This window comes from Dendrobates tinctorius, unplaced genomic scaffold (genome assembly GCF_039654945.1).
Source record: "Dendrobates tinctorius isolate UK_male_01 unplaced genomic scaffold, ASM3965494v1 ptg000048l, whole genome shotgun sequence".
Lineage (NCBI taxonomy): Eukaryota > Metazoa > Chordata > Amphibia > Anura > Dendrobatidae > Dendrobates > Dendrobates tinctorius.
In genome coordinates, this window is record NW_027361716.1 from 26,906,248 (window position 1) to 26,931,162 (window position 24,915).

At 41.8% G+C, this 24,915-nt stretch overlaps 1 protein-coding gene across 3 annotated transcripts in view; it reads right to left on the minus strand.

Annotated features, from left to right (window-relative positions):
* EDC4 (enhancer of mRNA decapping 4) overlaps positions 1 to 24,915 on the minus strand; it is a 634,971-nt gene that overhangs the window by 103,105 nt on the left and 506,951 nt on the right. For all 3 annotated transcript variants that reach the window (XM_073576355.1, XM_073576356.1, XM_073576357.1), the window contains one exon: positions 8,426 to 8,612. In XM_073576355.1, the coding sequence (XP_073432456.1) occupies positions 8,426 to 8,612 (187 nt within the window). The remainder of the gene's footprint in view (positions 1 to 8,425; positions 8,613 to 24,915) is intronic.

A 24,915-nucleotide genomic window follows, 5' to 3' on the forward strand; every position in this document is an offset into this window, starting at 1 on the left:
CCAGTTATCTGCACAGTGAGTGGCCCCAGTTATCTGCACAGTGAGTGGCCCCAGCTTTTCTGCACAGTGAGTGGCCCCAGCTTTTCTGCACAGTGAGTGGCCCCAGCTTTTCTGCACAGTGAGTGGCCCCAGCTTTTCTGCACAGTGAGTGGCCCCAGCTTTTCTGCACAGTGAGTGGCCCCAGCTTTTCTGCACAGTGAGTGGCCCCAGCTTTTCTGCACAGTGAGTGGCCCCAGCTTTTCTGCACAGTGAGTGGCCCCAGCTTTTCTGCACAGTGAGTGGCCCCAGCTGTTCTGCACAGTGAGTGGCCCCAGCTTTTCTGCACAGTGAGTGGCCCCAGCTTTTCTGCACAGTGAGTGGCCCCAGCTTTTCTGCACAGTGTGTGGCCCCAGCTTTTCTGCACAGTGTGTGGCCCCAGCTTTTCTGCACAGTGTGTGGCCCCAGCTTTTCTGCACAGTGTGTGGCCCCAGCTTTTCTGCACAGTGTGTGGCCCCATCATGTTGCTGCTGCCGCTGCCTCCCTTACAAAAAAAAACAAAAACCTGTACGCTCACCTCAGTCGCTGCCCCCTGCTCATCAGCGTTGCGCTCTGCAGTGACTGTGCAGGCAGAGAGCGCGATAGCACCCTCTGACCTGAATGTCACTGCAGAGGACGCAAGACAGCAGAGAGCAGGGACAGGTGAATATGCCCCCCCAACCCCCGCCCCCCCGTTCATACTCACCGGGTCCTGGCGCTTGTCTCTGCAGCTTCCCTGCTTGTTGTTCCATGTTGTCGACGCTGCTCTCTTCCTGGTTCAGCGGTCACATGGTACCCGCTCATTAAATATGCGCATATTTAATGAGCGGGTAGCATTTGACAGCTGAAGCAGGAAGAGAGCAGCGCCGACAACATGGAACAAGCAGGGGAGCTGCAGAGAAGGGAGAGTATGATCTGACACCCCCGCTCCCCCTCCCCTGCCGATCACCTCCGGTATATGACTCGTGTATAAGCCGAGAGGGGGACTTTCAGCCCAAAAAAATGGGCTGAAAATTTCGGCTTATACATGAGTATAAACGGTAGCTTGGTAAAGGTCAGGTCGAAACAACAGTATATCAATCTGTCACATAGGCTGACTTAATAAAAATCATTATAATTCCTCTTTGCGCAGTGTCAAGGTTTTCTTACTTTAACCCCTTTACTAAAAAGGGTGGTTTGCATGTTAACTCCTGGGCCAATTTATACAGTTCTGACCACTTGTCCTTTATGAGGTAATAACTCAGGAACGCTTCAACGGATCTAGGTGATTCTGAGACTGTTTTCTCGTGACATATTTTACTTCACTTTAGTGGTAAAATTTCTTCGCTATAACTTGCATTTATTTATGAAAAAAAACGGAAATATGGCGAAAATTTTCATTTTTACAACACCATTTTATTTTTAGGGATCACATCACATTTGAAGTCACTTTGAGGGGTCTATATGATAGAAAATACCCAAAAGTGACACCATTCTAAAAACTGCACCACTCAAGGTGCTCAAAACCACATTCAAGAAGTTTATTAACCCTTCAGGTGCTTCACAGGAATTTTTTGAATGATTAAAAAAAATATGAACATTTAACTTTTTTTCACAAAAAAAATTACTTCAGGTTCAATTTTTTTATTTTACCAAGGGTAACAGGAGAAATTGGACTGGAAAAGTTATTGTGCAATTTGTCCTGAGTACGCCGATACCTGATATGTTGGGGGAACCACTGTTTGGGCGCATGGAAGAGCTCGGAAGGGAAGGAGCGCCGTTTGACTTTTTCACTGCAAAATTGGCTGGAATTCAGATCGGATGCCATGTCAAGTTTGGAGAGCTCCTGATGTGCCTAAACAGTGGAAACCCCCCACAAGTGACCCCATTTTGGAAACTAGACCCCCAAGGAACTTATCTAGATATATGGTGAGCACTTTGAACCCCCAAGGGCTTCACAGAAGTTTATAACGTACAGCCATACAATTAGAAATCATATTTTTTCCACAAAAATGATCTTTTCACCCCCAATTGTTATTTTCCCAACAGTAACAGGACCAAAAGTTATTGTGCAATTTGTCCTGAGTACGCTGATACCCGATGTGTGGGGGTAAACCACTATTTGGGCGCATGGCAGAGCTCAGAAGGGAAGCAGCGCCATTTGACTTTTTTGGCTGGAATTGAGATCGGACGCCATGTCGCGTTTGGAAAGCCCGTGATGTGCCAAAACAGTGGAAACCCCCCAATTCTAACGCCAACCCTAACCCCAACACACCCCTAGTCCTAATGGAAAAATGGAAATAGTTTTTTTTATTTTATTATTTTTCCCTAACTAAGGGGGTGATAACGGGGAGTTTGATTTACTATTTATGGCGGGTTTTTATTTTTGGCAGCTGTCGCACGCTAAAAGACGCTTTTTACTGTAAAGTTTTTGCATCACCACATTTTGAGAGCTATAATTTTTCCATATTTTGACCCACCGAGTCATGTGAGGTCTTATTTTTTGCGGGACGAGTTGTCGTTTTTATTGGTACCATTTTCGGGCACGTGACATTTTTTTATCACGTTTTATTCCGATTTTTGGGACGCAGAATGAACAAAAACCAGAGTTTCATTAATTTCTTTTGGGGGGTGCATACACACCGTTCCGCGTGCGGTAAAATTGATAAAGCGGTTTAATTCTTTGGGTCAGTACGATTACAGCGATACTTCGTTACAATGTCCCAGGGGGGACATAACTGTCATGTGACAAATCAGTACTAGACATTAGATAAAAGCCTATTTTGCTTGAGAAGGTATGGACCGAGGATCAAGTAGAAGCTCTGCAAAGCAGTTCGATAGGGGATCTTGCCCTTTCCTTCCAGACATATACAGCTGTGGTGGAGTGTGCTGTGAACTGTTACGGAGGTACTAATTTCGTAGGCTCCACATATTGCCTACTTGACCCAATTCGCAATCGTGCTTTTTGAAGCCTTTTTTGCCTTCAATGTGTCCGCAGTGCTGTATTTGATATTCTGATCCTTCCTCAAGGATTTTGATCTTTGAAGATAGTGAAGGACTGTTCTACATGCAGTCAGTGTATGGAATTCCGTTTTTCTTCTACTGAACAGGTTTTGGCAAAAGGAAGGTAACACAATTTCATGGGGCATATTAAACTCCCAAGTTACTGTAAGTAAAAGGATGGGTTGAAGCTAAAAATTATTCCATCGTCTAGAGTTCTTAGGCAGGGTTCTCTGGTTGAAAGGGCCTGCAGTTCACACACACATTATATACTGTATATATTTTTATCTATCTATATATATATATATTTTTTTTTTATCTATATATATTTATTTTTTTATATCTGTATCTATATATATATTTTTTTATCTATATATATATATATATATTTATTTTTTTATATCTGTATCTATATCTATATCTATATAGTACCAGGTTGGGAGCAAATTGAATAACGATGGCTGTAATGGAGAAGCTGCAGTCATAAAACTTTTGACCCAGCCAGGGTCTGCGTGGCTTTGATCCAAGTATGAGCAGAGAGCTGCAACTTTACACCTGTAGAGTGCTTGTCTTCAAGCCCTTCTCCAGCCTACTCTGAAAAAAAATCAAGAATTTGAGCCACGTTTGCATGTAAAGCATTCTGAGGGGTAGAGCCACACCAGAGTATGCAAGTTTTCCATATTTTATTATAAATGGAATTTGCTATTTTCTTCCTGCTTTCTGAAGTGTATTTACCACTTTGTCTGAGAGACCCATAGCCCTTAGTATGACAGACTAAGAAGCCAGGCTGCATGCTGTAAGGCTAGAGTGAGGATCTGGGTGATAAATCGGCCCTTGGTGGAGAAGTATGCTGATTGATGGAAGAACCAAAGGACCATCAATTTTTAGACTGTTCAGAGCTCCAAACTAGCTCTTCAGCTATAGAAGTGCCACTAGGATTTTCTTCCTTCTGTCCTCCTCTTCTGCAATGTTCATGGCATGACAGGAATCGGAGGAAAAGCATATGCCAGGTTGAAGTCCCAGCAGTAAGAGAAAGCATCTACTGCTAAGCAGGTGTCGTTTGGGTCTAGGGAAAAGTATTTGGCTGCTTTTGCTTTCTGATGTGTAGCAAATAGGTCTACTCTCGGAGACCCCATTTTTCTGCTAGCATCTGAAATATTCCCACATTTAGTCTCCACTCTCCTGGGTGTATAGTTTCTCTGCTGAGAAAGTCTGCCAGCACATTGGTGAAACCCTTTAGCTGTAATGTGGACTGGGAGAGCACATCGTTCAGCACAAGAAAAGATCCTGCCTAAAATAATTTTTAGGCTTTCATGTCTCATGCTTTCTTGGTGGAGTAGATGTGCAACTTTGGTCATATTGTCTGAGTATATTTTTACATGAGTTCTCTTTTGTAAGTTCACTGCAGCTTTCAGAGCTACCGCTACCACTTTCAGCTCCCTGAAATTGGATGAGCGAAGACTGATGTCTTAAGACCATATCCCTAGGAATGAGGCAGGGGAAACTGTAGCTCCCCATCCTCTTCTGCTGGCATCTGTTGTGACATTTAATAGTGGATTCTGATCCCAGGCTACTAATCTGCTGAAGTTCTTTGGATTAAGCCAACACCCCAGTGAAGCTTTTACTTGGCAAGATAAGCAGATTCCTCCGAGATCCTGGCGTTCTGTCCCAACAGGGTAAGATGTGGGTTTGTAAGCTTCTTGTGTGGGCCTGAGCCCAAGCTACTGACTAGATGCACAAGGTCATGTAACCTAGGACTGACAATGCAAATCACAGGGATATTTTCCTCTGATCTCGCAAAGTTATTTTGCAGTGCATCTGGAACGGTTATTCTTTTGGTATCTGGTGCTGCAAATCCAACAGAAACCTTAGGAAGATCTTCTTGGTGGAAGGGACCAGATCAAATTTCTTAAAGTTTATCAGCCACCGTAGGGGGATGTAAGAAGCAGAAGAAGAATTTTTCCCATATACAGTATGGTCTTTGAGAATTTGCTCTGACGGGCCTATCAACAGAAAGTTGTTGAGGTAAGGAACTAAAGAGATTTGTTTCTGATGGACGCTACCCCTTCCTCCATGATCTTTGTGAATACTCAGGGTGCAGATGAAATTCCAAAAGGAAGGATGTTGCAATGATAGTGCAGTACACGATGTCCATTGGCAACTGCAAACCTTAGGTATTTCCAATGTGCTGGATGAATGGGGTTATGATAAATGTCCCAAAGATCGATGGATGCCATCACAAAATCTTGTCCTATTAGTGGAAAGGTGGATTTCAATGGATTCCATCTTGAGCCTTCTGTACTTTATATGAACATTCAGAGGTTTTAGGTTTATTATTATCCTGTGAGACACATTTGGCTTTTTTCACAAGGAACACACAGGAGTAATATCCTCTTCCACAGTCTGTTTTTGGCACTGGGGAGACTACCCCTGAGGCTAGTAGATTCTGGAATTCTGATTTTAAGGGGCTCAGTGATTCCTGAGATGACAGGGAAGTTGTTCTCAAAATCTGTGGAGATTCAGAGGAGAATTCTATCTTTATCCCATTTTGGATGGACTTTAGAACCCATTCATTTGGGGTAACAGTCTGCCACTGGGAAAGGAATGCATTCACTTTGAAAGAGCAAAATGTTCCCGCCTCTACCTCCCTTGGGATAGCTCCAGTGTCCCGCTTTTTCTTTTCCATTGCATGAAGGGCGCTGACTTTGAAGGACAAAAGGATTGTTTTTGGATTACTCTGAGTTCTGGCAGTGTTTCTTTTTATTCAACACTTTCTCTAGTAACTCATCTAATACTGGCCCAAACATGTATTCCACCTTGAAGGTATTAGAGCAGAGCTTATCTTTTGAGGCTATGTCCCTGCTCCATAGTTTTAGCCACAGCGTATGTCTAATTGAAGAAACAAAAAACTTGCCAGTTCATACACAAACTGTAAAAAATGTATCAAAAATTTTTTATTAAATAACGATACAATTATAGTTCAAAGAAGTAAACAGAAAAGGACATATGACCCTAGTAAAAACGTGTGGGGTCCAAGGCATAAAATGGGATGGTAAATGGCATCATGGTAGTAAGAAAAAAGGCATTTCAAGTCATAAAAGTATTAATGCATTTTTGTCAGCCACATAAAGCTCTAGCAAAAATTAAGAGACCACTGCAAAATTTTCAGTTTGCCTGATTTTCTCTTTATAGGTATACTGAGTTAAATGTACATTTCTCTTTTATTCTATAAATTACTGACAAGATGTCTTCGAATTTCCAAGCACTAAATTTTGTATTTATTTTTGGAAAATGAGAAATGGTCAGAATAACAAAAAAATGCATTGCTTGCAGACCTCACATAATGCTAAGAAAACAAGTTCATAATCATTTAGAAACTATACTAATGTTTTAACTCAGGAAGAGTTCAGAAATCAAAATTTTGTGAAATAACCATGCTTTTTTTTTATCACAGCTTTCATGCGTCTTGGCATGCTTTCCACCAATCTTTCACACTGCTTTTGGGTGACCTTATGCCACTCCTAGTGCAAAAATATAAGCAGTTTTTCTTTGTTTGATGGCTTGTGACTATCTTCCTCTTGATTACATTCCAGAGGTTTTCAATGGGGTTCAGGTCTGGAGATTGGGCTGGCCATAACAGGGATTTGATGTGTTGGTCCTTCATCCACACATTGATTGACCTAGCTGTGTGGCATGGCGTATTGTCCGGTTGAAAAAACAGTCCTCAGAGTTAGGGAACATTGCCTGAGCTAAGGAATCAAATGTTTTTCCAGGATAACCTTGTATGCGGCTTGATTCATACGTACTTTGCAAAGATTAACCAGCCCAATTCCAGACTTGCTGAAGCATCCCCAGATCATCACTGATTCTCCACCAAATTTCACAGTGGGTGCAAAACACTGTGGCTTGTACGCCTCTCCAGTTCTGCGTCTAACCATTAAACAAAGAGGTGTTGGGCAAAGGTGAAAATTAGACTCATCAGAGAAGATTACCTTACTCCAGTCGCCTATGGTCCAATCTTTATGGTCTTTGGCAAACTTCCGCCTGGTTCTCCTTTGCTAATCATTGATGAAAGTCTTTTTTCTAGCTTTACATGACTTGAGCCCTGCCTCTATGAGCCTGTTACGAACTGTTCTTGCCGTGTACTTCACCCCAGCTGCCATTTACCATTTCCTTGGTAGGTTACTTGATGTCATCTTGTGGTTGCTGAGTGACATTCGAATAAGATGACGGTCATCCCAGTCAGTGGAGAATCTTTTTTGCCCTCTGCCGGTCCGTAGCTTTGTTGTTTGCAATGTCTTCTGCTTGACCTTGTTATAATGGACTGCGGTCTTAGAAATTTTAAGGATGGAGGCAGCATGATGCTCACTACATCCCCCTGCTAGTAAAGCCACTGCCCAGCCGCTCCCCCTCCCCCACCGGCTTTCTGGACAATGACTTGTGTATAAGCCGACGGGGGGGGGGGGGGGGGGGTGTTTTCAGCACAAAAAAATGAGCTGAAATACTCTGCTTATACACGAGTATATACGGTATATTCATGGAAATACGAACTATTGAATATTCAAGCTAAAGAATTAATGGACTTACATTGTCTTCCATTTCTCAAGAGGTGGTGACTTAATATCTGGCACGGTTAATGGCAAGGTTTTTCACTATCATATTACATATAAAATTTTATAGATTTATCTTGATCAGAAATTTTTACAAGGCATTTAACTATTTTTTGAGCAAGTAAGAGGTCCTCTTTAATCTTTATCCAAAACACCATGGCCAGATTCATCAAGACCAGTGGTCTTCAAGGAGGTCTTGATTCAGGGGCATGCTGGAGTCGGATGTTCCTGATTCATTATAAAGGGGCTGTTCAATAGAAAAACAAATCCCCTTTCTTGACTTGAATGTTTGCCCCGTTAAAATAAAAACATCTATACTCCCCTCCTGAACCAGCGCTATTCCAGTGATGTCTTCAATCACGTTCCCAAGGCTCACGAGCTACATCAGGTTAGCCATGCGTCAAACAGAATTGGTGTTACTGTCACCGCTATCGAATATATAAGTAATAAAGTGTGAGTCAAGGCTGCAGCTGCCCTTTTACTTCCTCTTGATTACTTATATAAGTATTTTTCTTTTTTTTAACAGAAGCAAATAATCGGATTTAGAAGTGGTTATCCTAGTAATGGACAACCCTTTAAGAAGTGCATACCTCTAAATGAATCAGTAGTGTCTCATAAGTGGTGACCTCCTCACCAAAGCGCTTACTCCAGCTATTTTGGACAAAAATGTTGTGAAAAAGCCAAAAGTCACAAAGTGACTTTTCTAAGTTTTTAAAGCCAGTTTTCTGTCGTTAAAGGTTTGATGGATCAGGCCCATATATTTTATCTATTTGGATAAAGGAAAACCATACATGATGATTACAACTGTGCATACAACTCACTTTGCTACAGCTATGTGTAATTGCTGCTGCACTTCAGTTCTCACATTCCCACTCAGGTTTGAAGAAAGCTGGTCCGTTGTTGTCTGGAGAGAATCTATCAGTTGTTGTAGCTGGGCAACCAACGGCTCACTAATCTGTTGATCGTTTGCTTTTTGGGTCTTGAGATGGTTTTCCAATTGCTGCATATCTGAAAAGGTATTATGTTTTATTGATAAAGCAAATATGTCATACATCACTTGTAAGCTAGTTGTAATAATGTACCATTTACAACAAATTTAACACAATCTCTTTATGGAAAAAAAAAGTTATTGGAGATGATCGAATCAATGCAAATCGAATTAGTGTTGAATTTTATGAAATTCGCAGGTTCTGACAAATTTTAACAATTTACAACTCAATTCGTGGAAATCAACCCACAACAAAATGACTGCCACCATTTTATACATTGAAGATGATTGCCCCAGCAACAGAAGGTTCACATAACTTCAGAGCTTTCCCAAAGTAAAATGCCGCAGTCAGATCACACGGTACAGTACAGCTAACAAGGAGTGTCTATCATAACTTGTAAAAAAGCAAAGGTAGCAGCAATTTTTTTGGTGATTTGTGATATCGAGGGGATGTAAGAGTTTGCCGCTTAGCAACAGAGCTAAAAAGAGAAAGTCACAAAACATTGGTCAAATACAACAGACAATAATCAGTTGTACAACTGCAGCACTTAAGATGAGTGCAATAGTATGCAAACAATATAGAAATCCAATTGATAGAGCACCAGCGGCCAGACCCAGTGTGATCAGTGATAGGGTGTAGCTAGCATTTGCTCTGCTGTATTGGAATTACAATTACACTTTTACTCTTTATGTACTAAAGCAGTAGTAAAGCACAGAGAAAAAAAATATTTGAAATCAGTGTCAGTCAGACTGTGTGCTTGTTTGTCACAAGCAACTGTTCTTAATTTTCTTTTATTTCTTGTGAAAACTTTTTGTGGAGGAAGAATTGTTTTTTGAAAAATACAAATGAAAAAAATAGCTGATTGTCAATCTTACAAAGTTTGCATGTCACAAACTATTTTTTTTTGCTCATCTGTTTTACTTGTCAAATTTTCAATAAATTTAGAAGTGGCAAACAAAGCACAATAGGGTGATACCCTACGCAGGGAGAGCAGGAGAGTGCTGGTTACGGTCACCTGGTGGAGATGTGACAAACACAACTCCTATGTAGGCAAGAATAAAAACAGCTGCTGCCTAGTGGTTGGTGGATAAATATTCCAGGAGATATTGAATCCAGTTGGTTGAACAAGTAGGTGGGGTGTGGCGCAGGAGTAAGGCCCTGTGCACACGGTGCGGATTTAATTGCGGTTCCGCAGGGTTTTTTTCCGCATGGAATTGCATCAAATCCGCAGTGTAGTGAACAACCAATGTTAGTCTATGGGAAACGCAGACTTGATGTGCACATGCTGCGGAAAAATCCTCACAGAAATGTAGCGTTTTATTTTCTGCAGCATGTCACTTCTTTTCTGCAGAACTGCAGCGTTTCTGCATCCATAGACTCCCATTGTGTCAGGCAAATCCGCAGCAAAACCGCAGATGTAAAAAAGATCTGCGGATTTGCTGGTTTTGGGAGTCAAAAACCACAGGAAAGGGAAGTGATGTCACAGGAGGAGTGTATGTGCTGAGTGTAGAGAAAATGGAGTTGTACCATCGCATGGGGATCGATGTGAGGTGTATGGCTGACTTGGTAAGTATGGTCTGTGTGCGTCAGTCTGTGTGTTTCCCGTGACTGACTCTAGTCGTTCGTCGGATGCGACAACTGCTCCCATCCAAATATGATGGAAGAGTTGTCCCATCGTCAGGCGAATGGCCACAATGGGTTAAAAACAGAAACATTACATACACGTAACAAACATACTCACCACATACACCTTGTGCCCGAAGCCCTCCCTCGATCAACTGGAAATTTAAAAAAAAAAAAACCCTGGTCCGCCGTAATCCAATCCAGACTGTTCCACGATGTCCTCTGGTGATATACTGCAAGAGTTAAATCGCTCCTGCAGTGATCGCTGCTCGCCGGTAGTTTCAATGAACTCCGGGATCTCACTTTACAGTACTTGACTTGCGTGAATTGCCGTAAAGTGAGACTCCCGGAGTTCATTGAACTCCGGTAAACTTTCACACATGCGCATTCACACTGCAGGAGCTTTCTCCTGTCAGTGTGATTTGGAAGCCGTGGAGAGCAGCCACATCTCCTGATGTGACTGTTCTCCACTATAGATCGTAGTGGGACACTCGATTTTGATTGATTGGACTACGTCAGAACAGGTGGTATATTGGTAGTTTATTTTATTTTTGTTACAGGTGATCGAGGTGTATTCGTAAGTATGGTAAAATTCAGATCATTAAAAAAAAATTTTTTTCTGTGTTTTTTTTTTTTCACTATAGGATTAATAATGGATCGGCGTCTTATTGACGCCTCTCCATTATTATCCTAGCTTAATGTCACCTGACAATCAAAGGTGACATTAACCCCTTATTACCCCAACTCCCACCGCTACACGGGAATGCGAAGCGAGAGGCTAAGTGCCAGATTTGGCGCATCATAGAGATGTGCCATTTCTGGGGCGGCTGCGGGCTGATATTTGTAGCCGGGGGGGGCAATATCCATGGCCCCTTCCTCGGCTATTAATATCAGCCCGCAGCTGTCTGCATAGCCTTTTCTGGCTAAAAAATATAGGGGGACCCCACGTCATTTTTTTTTTTTTTGGGGGGGGGGGGGGGTCTCCCTAATTTAATAATAATAATCTTTATTTTTATATAGCGCTAACATATTCCGCAGCGCTTTACAGTTTGCACACATTATCATCACTGTCCCTGATGGGGCTCACAATCTAAATTCCCTATCAGTATGTCTTTGTAATGTGGGAGGAAACCGGAGTACCCGGAGGAAACCCACGCAAACACGGGGAGAACATACAAACTTCTTGCAGATGTTGTCCTTTAATAGCCATAAAAGGCTCTGGAGACAGCTGTGGGCTGATATTGATAGCCTGGGAAAATTAACCCCTTCCCTGGCTACAAAAAAAATCAGCCCACAGTCGCTGGCTTTCCCTCTCTGGACTTGAAAATTGGGTGGGACCCACGCCATTTTTTTCAAGTCCAGACAGGGAAAGCCAGTGACTGGGGGCTGATTTTTATAGCCTCTGAAGGGCTTAAGCTTCCCAGGCTTTGAATATCAGCCCCCAGCTGTCTGAAGAAAAATCATCAATCGAAATCAAATTTTTCAACCAATGGAGCCATGGATTTGGAGAGAAACCCCATATGAAAGTGGAAACAATTGAAAATGATGCTCAGTATTGTGTGTGGCCTCCATGTGCCTGTATGACCTCCCTACAACGCCTGGCCTTCAAAAGAAATCCCACACCATTACTGAGCCACTGCCAAAACGGTCATGCTGAAGGATGTCGCAGGCAGCAGGTTCACACTCAGCACGTGACAGACGTGACAGAGTCTGGAGATGCCATAGAGAGCGATCTGCTGCCTGCAACATCCTTAAGCATGACTGGTTTGGCATTTGCTCAGACATGGTGTGGGGTGGATTTTCTTTCATGTGTTTGCCAGAGGTAGCCTGACTGCCATTAGGTACCGAGATGATATCCTCAGACCCCTTGAGACCATATGCTTGTGCGGTTGGCCCTGGTCCTAATGCAGGACAATGCCAGACCTCATGTTGTTGAAGGCATTGAAGCTGTGGACTTACCTGCCCGTTTCCCAGACCTGAATCCAACTGAGCACATCTGGGACAGCATGTCTCGCTCCATCCACCAATGTCACGTTGCACCACAGACTGTCCAGTAGTTGACGGATGCTTTAGTCCAGGTCTGGGAAGAAATCCCTCAGGAGAACATCCGCAACCTCATCAGGAGCATGGCCAGGCATTGTAGGGAGGTCATACAGGCACGTGGAGGCCACACACAATACTGAGCATCATTTTGACTTTTTTCAACTTTTATTTTTGATGTCTCTCCAAATCCAGGCCTCCATTGGTTCAAAAATTTGATTTCCATTGATGATTTTTCTGTGATAATGTTGATGGCACATTCAACCTTGTATCGAACAAAGTATTCAATGAGAATATTTCATTCACTTACATCTAGGATTTGTTATTTGAGTGTTCCCTTTATTTTTTTGAGCAGTGTATATATAACATATAGAGATGTGTGTATATATATATATATATATATATATATATATATATATATATATACACACAGTGCCTACAAGTAGTATTCAACCCCCTGCAGATTTAGCAGGTTTACACATTGGGAATTAACTTGGCATTGTGACATTTGGACTGTAGATCAGCCTGGAAGTGTGAAATGCACTGCAGCAAAAAAGAATGTTATTTCTTTGTTTAATTTTTTTTTTAAATTGTGAAAAGTTTATTCAGAGGGTCATTTATTATTCAACCCCTCAAACCACCAGATTTCTGTTTGGTTCCCCTAAAGTATTAAGAAGTATTTCAGGCACAAAGAACAATGAGCTTCACATGTTTGGATTAATTATCTCTTTTTCCAGCCTTTTCTGACTATTTAAGACCCTCCCCAAACTTGTGAACAGCACTCATACATGGTCAACATGGGAAAGACAAAGGAGCATTCCAAGGCCATCAGAGACAAGATCGTGGAGGGTCACAAGGCTGGCAAGGGGTACAAAACCCTTTCCAAGGAGTTGGGCCTACCTGTCTCCACTGTTGGGAGCATCATCCGGAAGTGGAAGGCTTATGGAACTACTGTTAGCCTTCCACAGCCTGGACAGCCTTTGAAAGTTTCCTCCCGTGCCGAGGCCAGGCTTGTCCGAAGAGTCAAGGCTAACCCAAGGACAACAAGGAAGGAGCTCCGGGAAGATCTCATGGCAGTGGGGACATTGGTTTCAGTCAATACCATAAGTAACGTACTCCACCGCAACGGTCTCCATTCCAGACGAGCCCGTAAGGTACCTTTACTTTCAAAGCGTCATGTCAAGGCTCGTCTACAGTTTGCTCATGATCACTTGGAGGACTCTGAGACACACTGGTTCAAGGTTCTCTGGTCTGATGAGACCAAGATCGAGATCTTTGGTGCCAACCACACACGTGACGTTTGGAGACTGGATGGCACTGCATACGACCCCAAGAATACCATCCCTACAGTCAAGCATGGTGGTGGCAGCATCATGCTGTGGGGCTGTTTCTCAGCCAAGGGGCCTGGCCATCTGGTCCGCATCCATGGGAAGATGGATAGCACGGCCTACCTGGAGATTTTGGCCAAGAACCTCCGCTCCTCCATCAAGGATCTTAAGATGGGTCGTCATTTCATCTTCCAACAAGACAACGACCCAAAGCACACAGACAAGAAAACCAAGGCCTGGTTCAAGAGGCAAAAAATCAAGGTGTTGGAGTGGCCTAGTCAGTCTCCTGACCTTAACCCAATTGAAAACTTGTGGAAGGAGCTCAAGATTAAAGTCCACATGAGACACCCAAAGAACCTAGATAACTTGGAGAAGATCTGCATGGAGGAGTTGGCCAAGATAACTCCAGAGACCTGTGCCGGCCTGATCAGGTCTTATAAAAGACGATTATTAGCTGTAATTGCAAACAAGGGTTATTCCACAAAAAATTAAACCTAGGGGTTGAATAATAATTGACCCACACTTTTATGTTTAAAATTTATTAAAATTTAACTGAGCAACATAACTTTTTGGTTTGTAAGATTTATGCATCTGTTAATAAATCCTGCTCTTGTGTGAAGTTTGAAGGCTCTAACTTATTTGCATCTTATCAAACCTGCTAAATCTGCAGGGGGTTGAATACTACTTGTAGGCACTGTATATATATATATATATATATATATATATATATATATATATATATATATACACACACACACACACATACACTAGCTGAAGAGCCCGGCGCTGCCCGGGCATAGTAACTAACTGTGGTTAGTTATAGCAAATAATAATTATCCTCCATCCCATAGTCCCGTGCCCGTATACCCATCATATATATCCACGATCCCATAGGCCCGTGCCCATATACATATCCTTCATCCCATAGTCGAGTGCCCATATACCCATCACACATCCTCCATCCCATAGTTCCATGCCCATATACCATCATACATATTCGCCATCCCATAGTCGAGTGCCCATATACCCATCACACTTCCTTCATCTCATAGTCCCATGCCATATACCCATCATACATATCCTCCATCCCATAGTCCCATGCCCATATACGCATCATATATATCTGCCATCACATAGTCCCGTGCCCATATACCCGTCATACATATCCTCCATCCCAAAGTCCAGTGCCCATATACCCATCACACATCCTCCATCCCATAGTCTCGTGCCCATATACCCGTCATACATATCCTCCATTCCATAGTCGAGTGCCCATATACCCATCACACATCCTCCATCCCATAGTCAACCATTATGACATCATAATGAGCGGCGGGGCTTGCAACCTATGATGACATCAGAGTCGCCATGGCAACCATTATGACATCATAATGAGGGGCGGGGCTTGATACACACACTTTTTCCCCATAATGTAGATAGGGGCAAAATTGTTTGGTGAATTGGAATGCGCAGGGTTAAAATTTCGCCTCACAACATAGCCTAGGACACTCTCGGGGTCCAGACGTGTGACTGTGCCAAATTTTGTGGCTGTAGCTGCGACGGTGCGGATGCCAATCCTAGACATACACACACACACACATACATACACTTGAGCTTTATATATTAGATATATACATATATTTGTTTGTTTTTTTTAAATTAGATTTTGTGTATGATAACCAAATAAATATGAAGATGTTAAATACATATTGTTATCCACTATAGCTAAGGGACATGTCAGCTATCTGGGACTCGGCCGATGACGCCTACAAAGATAAATATGCAAGGTATATTTGTTGGCGCTGAATCTGCCAGGAGCTTTATCCTGATTTTGATGGGTACACTGAAGCCCTGCAGCAGAAAATTAGTAATTACTTTTTTATGGTCTTTAAACATAACGACTATTCATTTTAAAACGTATTGCAAGGATCATAATGTGTTGTGATTTTTATTTTAGATAAAGATCTTAAGCAACGTTGGAGGTTGGTGCGAGATCGATTCCAAAAAATACAAAACAATATTGGGAAGAGTGGTTCATCACCGGCCAAAATCCACTTTAGTCTCTATGACGACTTGAGTTTTTTGATAACCAGCAGAACTTTGAGGAGGTGATATGTTAGATATAATTTGAATGTCGTAATGATGATTAAAAATTGAATTAATACTGAAGACTTGTTTTTTTTTGTTTTATTACAACACTGAAGGAAACATTTCGGCTCCTGAGCACGCAGAAGACGCCAGCCAAGAGCTATCAGGAACCGCTGATTCCATGGATGGATCTTCATTCTGTGGACCTGACTCTCCATCTAGTTCTGTTGTAGGTTCGGCTGCGTCATCTTCAGGGACAGCATCTTGTTCTGCTCCCCAAAATGATCCCGCCACAAACACAGAAAGAGCTGCCAATCCGGTGGCATTAACCGAGCCACAGCCCAAAAAAAAGCAAAACCGAAAAAAAAAAATGGATGAGACAACTAAAAGGGTAAATGACACCATCGATCTCATCAACAAATCTTCAAGGGAAGATTACTTGGATTTATTTGGTGCCTGTATATCCAGCAAGGCTCGGTTAAAGTCACCGGAAAGGCAGACAAAGTTCATGACAAGTGTGCATGCTCTACCATCTGCATTCGAAGACCCTGCACCGATCTCAACATTACCGGATATTGTCATGGGGGTCACACAGAGTGTGCGGGCAAGGCCTCCGCCTCCACCACCACCACCACAGCGTGATGACCAACGCTATCAGCGGCCTCCAATAAAATATTCCTACTACTGTGATTCTAAGGCCGGGGTCACACTGGCGAGGAATACGGCCGAGTGAGAGGCGCTAAAAGCACGCATTAGACACGGACCAATGATTCTCTATGGGGTCCCTCGCACCAGCCGTATATTTCTCATCCGTATTCTAGGCTCCGTGCCAATCGCAGCATGCTGCGATTGTCAGCGTACTACGGCCGTAGTACGCCAATGCAAGTCTATGGGTGCGCCAAAAATACGGATTACACACGGACCACACATGTGACTTGCGAGAAATACGCACCAGGTGTCTTTTAGCAAAGCCGGCAATTCAGTGCGCTGTACAGTAAACTCACACTGACAGGTTTAATAAAGAAACGAAAGAATAGATATATACACATAGAATACATATATACAGTATATGCATTCTATGAGTCTATATCTATTCTTTGGTTTCTGTTATAAAACCTGTCATAGGGCTCCATTATATGTCCATTTTGCAAGGTGACGAGAAAATCTCGCCATACGGATGCCATACGGATTACATACAGATGCTCACATGCGCAAAATACGCGACCACACCTTGATTACGGATGACATACGGAGCACTATTTAGGGGTCATTCATCCGTATTACGCCTGTAAAATACTGACCGTATTTTGCGTCGGTTAGTGTGACCCCGGCCTCACTCAGAACACATGGGTTACAGCCCAGAATACACCATTTTAAATTAGTTGAAAGGGTCAAAGACAAGAAATAAGGCAGGTACATGATGATAAAGTCTGCCATAAATTCAGCGTTGCCGACACCAGACCTGCTTACACCTGTTTCTGAGACCATATTCGTTCTTGTAAGGCAACAGTCTTGTTTGTTGCACCAATTAATTTATTTTGAAACATTTATTTATAAAAGAAATGACTATGTTGGTCATAAAGTCTTTATCGTTTTTGGAATAAAGTTATAATTTCAAAATTTCATGGAGTATTTTTTGAACTATAACATAAGGGGTATATAACATTGCTCTTTGGATAAAGAACAAAGTTTGCTATGAGGCTTTCCAAAATGGAGATTGAGAAGAGGTTGGACTAGGAAATGACATCACATTTTTTTTTTCTTTTTTTGACTTTTCTTCTCTTTATTTTGGCTTTACAAAAACGCAGACAAATCTGCATGAAAAACACAAGCAAAAACGCATACAATCAGGACAAAAACCGTGCAAAAAAAGCACTAAAACTGCACCTGCAGTTTCTGCCAGGAGATGCAGTTTTTGGGCAGAAAATTCTGCACACAAATCTGCAACGTGTGCACATAGCCTTAATCAATTCTTCAGTTGTGAATAAAAAAAACCTTAGGGTATGTGCACACGGTGCGGATTCTGCTGCAGTTCTGCAGCAGATTTGGCCCTGAGGAACTGCAGCAGAACTGCAAGTGATGTACAGTATCATTCAAGACTATGTAAAACAAAAAACAGTGCACATGCTGCGGATTTAAAACTGCAGCATGTCACTTTTGTGCAGTTTTGCAGCAGTTTTACACCTGCTCCATTACAGAAATCTGCAAGTGTAAAACTGCAGGGTAAATCCGCACAAAAACTGCAGTAAAAACTGCATTTTAGCTGCGGATTTCGCAAAATCTGCGTGGAAAATTCCACAACAGAATCTGCAACGTGTGCGCATACCCTTATTCTCACAATCATTTCTTTAGTAGAACTGATTTACTCCTGCAGCGCAGCCCATTTAAGTGTTCATCCAAATGGATCCACTAGTCATATTTTATATCCATATGTATCACCCTAATTAACAAAAATTCAGCACCAGCAACAAGATAAAAGTACCAACCTCATATTTCTTGTCACCATTTTTGGGAAAAAGGTTAGATTTTGCTAACAAGAAAAATTAGACCTCTAAGAATAAAACTTTATTATTATATTTAAGATATCAAAAAAATACCTAAAAAGGTGCAAAAAAGTGAGGGCCAAGGAAAGTATAATAACTTATCCAAAGGACTAATATCTCCCTAGAGAAGCCCTGCAAAAACGCCCTACATGCCAGCGGAGGTTGGCACCCTGGTTGTAGACGCGATGGCGCCCCAGCTTGACGTCAGAAGCCCTAAAGACCCTAGTGCACCCTCAACATACTACACACTGAAAAATACACAAAAACACACACATACAGAAACAATTACAGGAAGTATACCAAAATTGCAGACTAAAGCAAGGTCTGGTGAAAAGATAAATATCTAGTAATTAATGCTTTATGTTCAAGGAGATATGCAGCCAAGATGTGAAATCACTAACCCCAAAGTAAAAAAAAAAGAGGGGGTGTGTGGCTAGACCAGAGTATATAATTACATTAATGGTAATTCGGCCCCATTCCAGGCTGCAGTTTAGCAAACAAAAAAAAAGGTGACAGACCATAGCACAATGCCTATAATGGTCATACAGTCCTAAAGTATACATACTTCTGCTCCCTAAAAAAAAAAAAAAAATCACATGGGTGTATAACAGACAAGATGAGTTAAAAAACATGGTACTTATAGACAATTATTTCTTATTGGGTTATTCAAATAGCCTACTTCTCTTTTGACCTAGGGGCAACAGCTAGATGGATGCACACCTAAGGCTGGGTTCATACCGCAATATGACAGTCCGTTTAACGGACTGCGTTACACAGCGGTATAACGCGGTGTAAAGCAGTCCAATAACGCTGCCATAGCCTCCCATTAACTAGCGCATTGCGACGTATGCCGTAAAGCGGTACACATTCGCTATGTGCCGTTAAGCACTGACGGAGCCTCGGACGCGGCCTGCAGCGTCTGAGGCTCGGTCACAGCTAGCGCTGATGATTCATCAGTGCTAGTGGTCATAGCATGTCACCGCTAGCGCTGATGAATCATCAGCGCTAGCGGTATAGCATAACGCATATCGCGTTATGCTATAGCGTTAACGCAGCCCGTCAACGCTATGCGTTGATAGGGCTGGTTAATGCTATGTGAACCTGGCCCAAGTATCAGACTGCTATACAGAAAATCCCACACAATGATGAGATTAGCAATCTACTCTCTCCAAGAGCCAGCAAGCTAGTGGGTACATAAACATTTATCAGTAGCCATAAAAGGTAAGTTCCATATAATTGTGGCACTTATTCGCCATTAGATTCCCTCTTAATCCCAACGTGTTTCCCCCTTAAGAAGTGTAAAGGTTCATCAGGGGATCCAGTGTTGAGGGCTTCAGTGTTCCCCCTTGCCAAAGTCAATGCTGTGTGCGGCGGAGTTGAGGTGCTGTTGTTGTATATTCATATCTGGCGCCATTGTCAGGCAATGTCCTCACTTCCATCCCATATAGATAGAATACATACGTGGACGGCAAATTGTGTTCCATCTCTGCAATCGTGGCACCTCCCCTTTGTATCCTTGTGTCCTGCGCCATAGAATGTGGAAAGCAGGATGCGTGTCACTGGCCCACGCCCCGGAAGTGAAGTAAACAGAGCCGTGGAGTGCAAAATAGAATCATAGAATGGTAGAGTTGGAAGGGACCTACTGGGTCATCTGGTCCAACTCCCTGCTCAAAGCAGGATTCACTAAATCATCCCAGACAGATGTCTGTCCAGCCTCTGTTTGAAGAATTTCATTTAAGAACTCACCACCTGTCATGGCAGCCTGTTCCACTCATTGATCACCCTCCTCACTTTCAAAAAGTTTTTTCTAATATCGGAGTCTCCTCCCATTCAGTTTTACATAATTGATTCTAGTCTTTCCTTGTGCAAATGAGAATAAAGATGATCCTTCTACAATGTGACAGCCCTTGAGATATTTGTAGACATCTATTATGTCTCCTTTCAGTCTTCTTTTTTGCAAGCTAAACATTCCCAAATCCTGTAACCGTTCCTCACAGGACATGGTTTGCAGACTGGTCACCATTCTGGTCACTCTTCACTGAACTCCAGTTTGTTGATGTCTTTTTTAAAATGTGGTGCCCAAAACTGGACACAGTATTCTAGATGAGGTCTGACCAAAGAGGAGTAGAGGGCAATAATGACTTCACGTGATCTAGACTGTATGCTTCTGTTAATACATCCCAGAATTGCATTTGCCTCATACTGACTCGACAAATAAATTGGTCATATCAATTTTTCCACACAGTGAACCAAGCAAAAAATAACAATAAAGTCTTTGTTACTTACCACAAAGAAACATTGCAGGAGAGAAAAACGCCAACAGTGTCTTAACTGATGGTTATTAAAAATTCTTGATCAGTTTGCACTCACCTGATCTTTTATGATATTACGTCATATAGACTCATCCAAGTTGAAAGCTGCAGTGGATCCACAGGTAAAACCGTTGACCGAATCATAGTATTAAATTAGGAGAATAACCACAAATTCTCCTAATTTACGGTAATACTTTGTTACTTACCAGTAACAGGATTTTTCGGAACCAATTACAGCATCATGAGATAGGGGATCTGTCCTTCAAGGACAGGAAAACAAGAGGCATAAAAGGGCAGCACCTCTCACACACATCAGTTTGATTACAGAGCAAAAAAAGGCTTCTAATGGTTATTGTAAATAATTTTAAATTTTACCCATATCACAATCACAACCCTAAACGTAAACTTATACACTAATAAAAGAAGTCTTCACCTACATATGATTGCAGGGAATATAAAGGTGCTGTCATGTGTTCCGAAAAATCCCATTACCGGTAAGTAAGACTTTATCCATCACCCATGACAACACCAAAAGAGAATTTCAGAGAAAGTAAGAATTCAGAGTGGGACACCAGCCTGGAGCACTCTTCTTCCAAAGGTGAGGTTGGAAGAGGAACCCATATCCAGTCTATAATGCTTATATAGAAAGAGGAAGGAGGAGACCAGGTTGCTGCCTTACAGATCTGCTAGATTGAGACGTCCAATCTCTCAGCCCAGGAGATTGCCACAGCCCTTGTGAAGTTAACCCTCAGACCTTCTGGAATTACTTTGCCACTTGCAGAATAAACTAAAGAAATGGTCTCACTAATCCACCTAACTATTGTACGTTTTGGAGCTTTAAGCCTCTTTCTGGGTCCCTGGTAGGACACAAACAAAGAACTATTCCTTTTCCAGCAATCAGTAACAGACAGGTACTTTGATAGATGTTATTTCAGTGTATTAAACTTCTCCTATTGATTCTTTGGGATTGCACAAAAGATTTTTCTCTGGTAACCTATGAAACCAGGATGTCACTTTAGGTAGGTAGCTAGGATGGATCAGGCTTCAAAATTACTCTGTCATCCAGTACTGAGTGAATGGTGGGACTCTGGAAAGGGCCTAAATGTCACTGACACTTTGGACAGATGTTAAAGCCTCCAGAAGGACTCATTTACGGGAAAGAATTTTTACAGATGCTAAATTAAAAGGCATGAATGGTGACTCTGTGATGGTTAAGACTAGATTTAATCCCATGGCACTACTCTTTCTTTTATGATGGGCCTGGATCTAGATGTAGCCCTAATAAATCTAGATACCTAATAATACTGTGCCAGATCACAATTATACAGGGTCTCCAGAGCTGACACTTAGACCTTGAGGGTGCTTGTGGGTAGGCATAGTTCCAGATCTTTCTGCAGAAAAGCCAGAACCCGACCAACTGAAGCCACATCCTCAATCCTTGATTCAGAAGCAGTTAGAAATTTTCTCCATGTTCTGGCATAAATTCTAGTGGTGGAAACCTTTTCACTTTGAAGTACAGTGATGACAAGATTGGGACAGAAACCCTATTCTATTAATAGCGTCCTCTCAAATTCCACGTTGTCAAATGAAGGTTGGTTACACGGGGATGGTAAATCGGTCCCTGAGAAAGGAGATTTCGGGCCATAAAACGCAATCGCTTATTCCGGCGCATGCGCAATACTGTTTTTGGCTTTGCCCACAGTTGACCAAAGCATACTGCGCACACGCGAGGGACCATTTGAATGCACACGCACGGTAACTACGCGAACGCAGGAATTACCCAAAAGGAATGCGTTGAGCAAGCCAGGAGGGAGGAAGAGACGGACAATAAGCCTGGCCCATCGGACCGAGCATATTTACATATACTGCGGGAGGAATAAAAATGGTATTTATGTATCACTGGTGGGTAGTCAAGGGGTATAAAAAGTACTTGTAAAATGCAGAGCTGACACTAAATTGAATGATGTTTTTACATGATATGCCAAAAAAGTGGTGACATTTCTTTTAAATGGTATGTAGCAGCATCCCATATGGGTATCGATATGGAATGCTGTTACATAACATTTAACTATGGATGGTGCCGGACTAAGGGTTGAATTGGCCGCCACCCGGCAACAATAGGAGATGTCTCCTATTGGTTAATTTTGATCACTGTGATAGACCGTATGACAGTGATCAAAATAAACAAAAAAAAGTAAATCAAACCCCCTTTTATCATCCCCTTAGTTAGATAAAAATAATAAAATAAAAAAAATGTAATTATTTCCGTTATGGTGTTGGGGTTAGGGTTGCAGTGTTGGGGTTTAGGGTTGGGATTAGGGCTGTATTAGGGTTGGAGTTCGAATTGGGGGTTTCCACTGTTTAGGTACATCAGGTGGTCTCTAAACATGACATGGCGCCTGCCACGGATTTCAGCCAACTTTGCGTTCAAAAAGTCAAACGGTGCTCCCTCCCTTCTGAGCCTTGCAATGCGCCCAAACAGTGGCTTTCCCCCACATATGGGGTATCGGCATACTCCGGAGAAATTATACGACAAATTTTGTGGTTTATTTTCTCCTGATACCCTTGTGAATAAAAAAAAAAAAAAAAGTTTGGTTCCAAAGTAAATTTATTGTGAAAACATTCCACATTATTTTAGTTCTAACACATTGTGTAAGTTGTAGGACTATAACTAGCAGAGTTACATTGTCTTGGTAGGAAGGGCTTGTATGCTATTTTTTTATCACAAAAAGGTAATACTAAAAACTCTTATTATAATGCACTTTTTGATTTTTTACTTAGTTACAGCAGGGTTTTTGCTCACTTTTTCTCCTGTAGGTTTTAATTGTTTTAGTTCTCGTGAAGCACCTGAAAGGTTAATAAACTTCTTGAATGTGCTTTTGCGCACCTTGAGAGGTGCAGTTTTTAGAATGATGTCACTTTTGGGTATTTTCTGTTATATTGACCCGCCAAACTCACTTTAAATGTGAGGCGGTTCTTAAAAAAAGGTTTTGTAAATTTTGCTGGAAAAATGAGAGATCATTGGTCAACTTCTAACCCTTATAATGTCCTAACCAAAAAAAATTATGTTTTTAAAATTGTGCTGATGTAAAGTAGACATATGGGAAATGTTATTAACTATTTTGTACGATAGGATTCTCTGATTTAGGGGCACAAAAATGAAAAGTTTGGAAACTGCAAAATTTGGTAATTTTTTGCAAAATTTACATTTTTTTCATAAATAAGCGCAAGTCATATTTAAGAAATTTTACCACTAACATGAAGTACAATATGTCACTAAAACACAAACTCAGAATCAGTGGTATGTGTTCCAGAGGTATAACCTCAAAGTGACAGTGGTCAGAATTGTAAAAATTGGCTGGGTCATTAATAATCAAATTGGCTCTGTCACTTAGGGGTTTATGTTCGTTTTACTAGTAATGGTTTGTTGTTTATTGTAATTTCCAGGTCCAAAAACACTATCTTCTCCTTCAACCTGTTAGAGGTGAAAGAGAGTCCCCATGCTTTATGGTTTAATTTGTGAATTCTATGCTGCCCCTCCATATCATATGAACAGATCATCCATATAACGGCGGTAATAAATGTGTTTGACATATTTAGTAGATGTTAATGGCGACAGGGTCTCGGATCGCCCCATAAATTTGCGAAATTTGTGGCTACCCAAGTCCCTATTACAGTGCCGAACTGCTGTATGTATATGTAATCCTGAAAGGAGAATACGTTATGCTCCAATATGAATTTAAAACCCTTCAAAAGAAAGTTTTTTTGTTCAAGTTTTACCCCTTTACCCCCAAGGGTGGTTTGCACATTCATGACCGGGCCAATTTTTACAATTCTGACCACTGTCTTTTAGGAGGTAATAACTCTGGAACGCTTCCATGGATCCCAGTGATTCTGACATTGTTTTCTCGCGACATATTGTACTTCATGTTAGGCTGGTTTCACACTTGCGTTTTTTTTGCGCATAAATGCGCATGCATTTTTTCCCTATACTTAACATGGGTGCGCATTGTCATGCGTTTGTACGCGCATGCGTTTTTTTGTAGTGTGCACCCGGGCGCACAAAATGCATCCTGTTGCATTTATTGTGCGTCCGACCTGTTTCAAAAAAACGCATGCGCACGAAATTCACCCAAATCCCATTAAAGTCTATGGGAGCACTGACGTGCGTATGGTCATGCGCACATCAGCGCAAACAAACACATGCGTTTTTTGCAAAAACCATGCGCAAAAAACAAGAAAACGAATAAAAAACGCATGATGCGTTTTTTATGCGCATTTGCACTGTGCATGCAGCGCAGCACAAAAAAAACGCAAGTGCGAAAGTAGCCTTAGGCCTCTTCACACTTCAGTTTTTCACAATCAGTCACAATCCGCCAGGTTTTGAA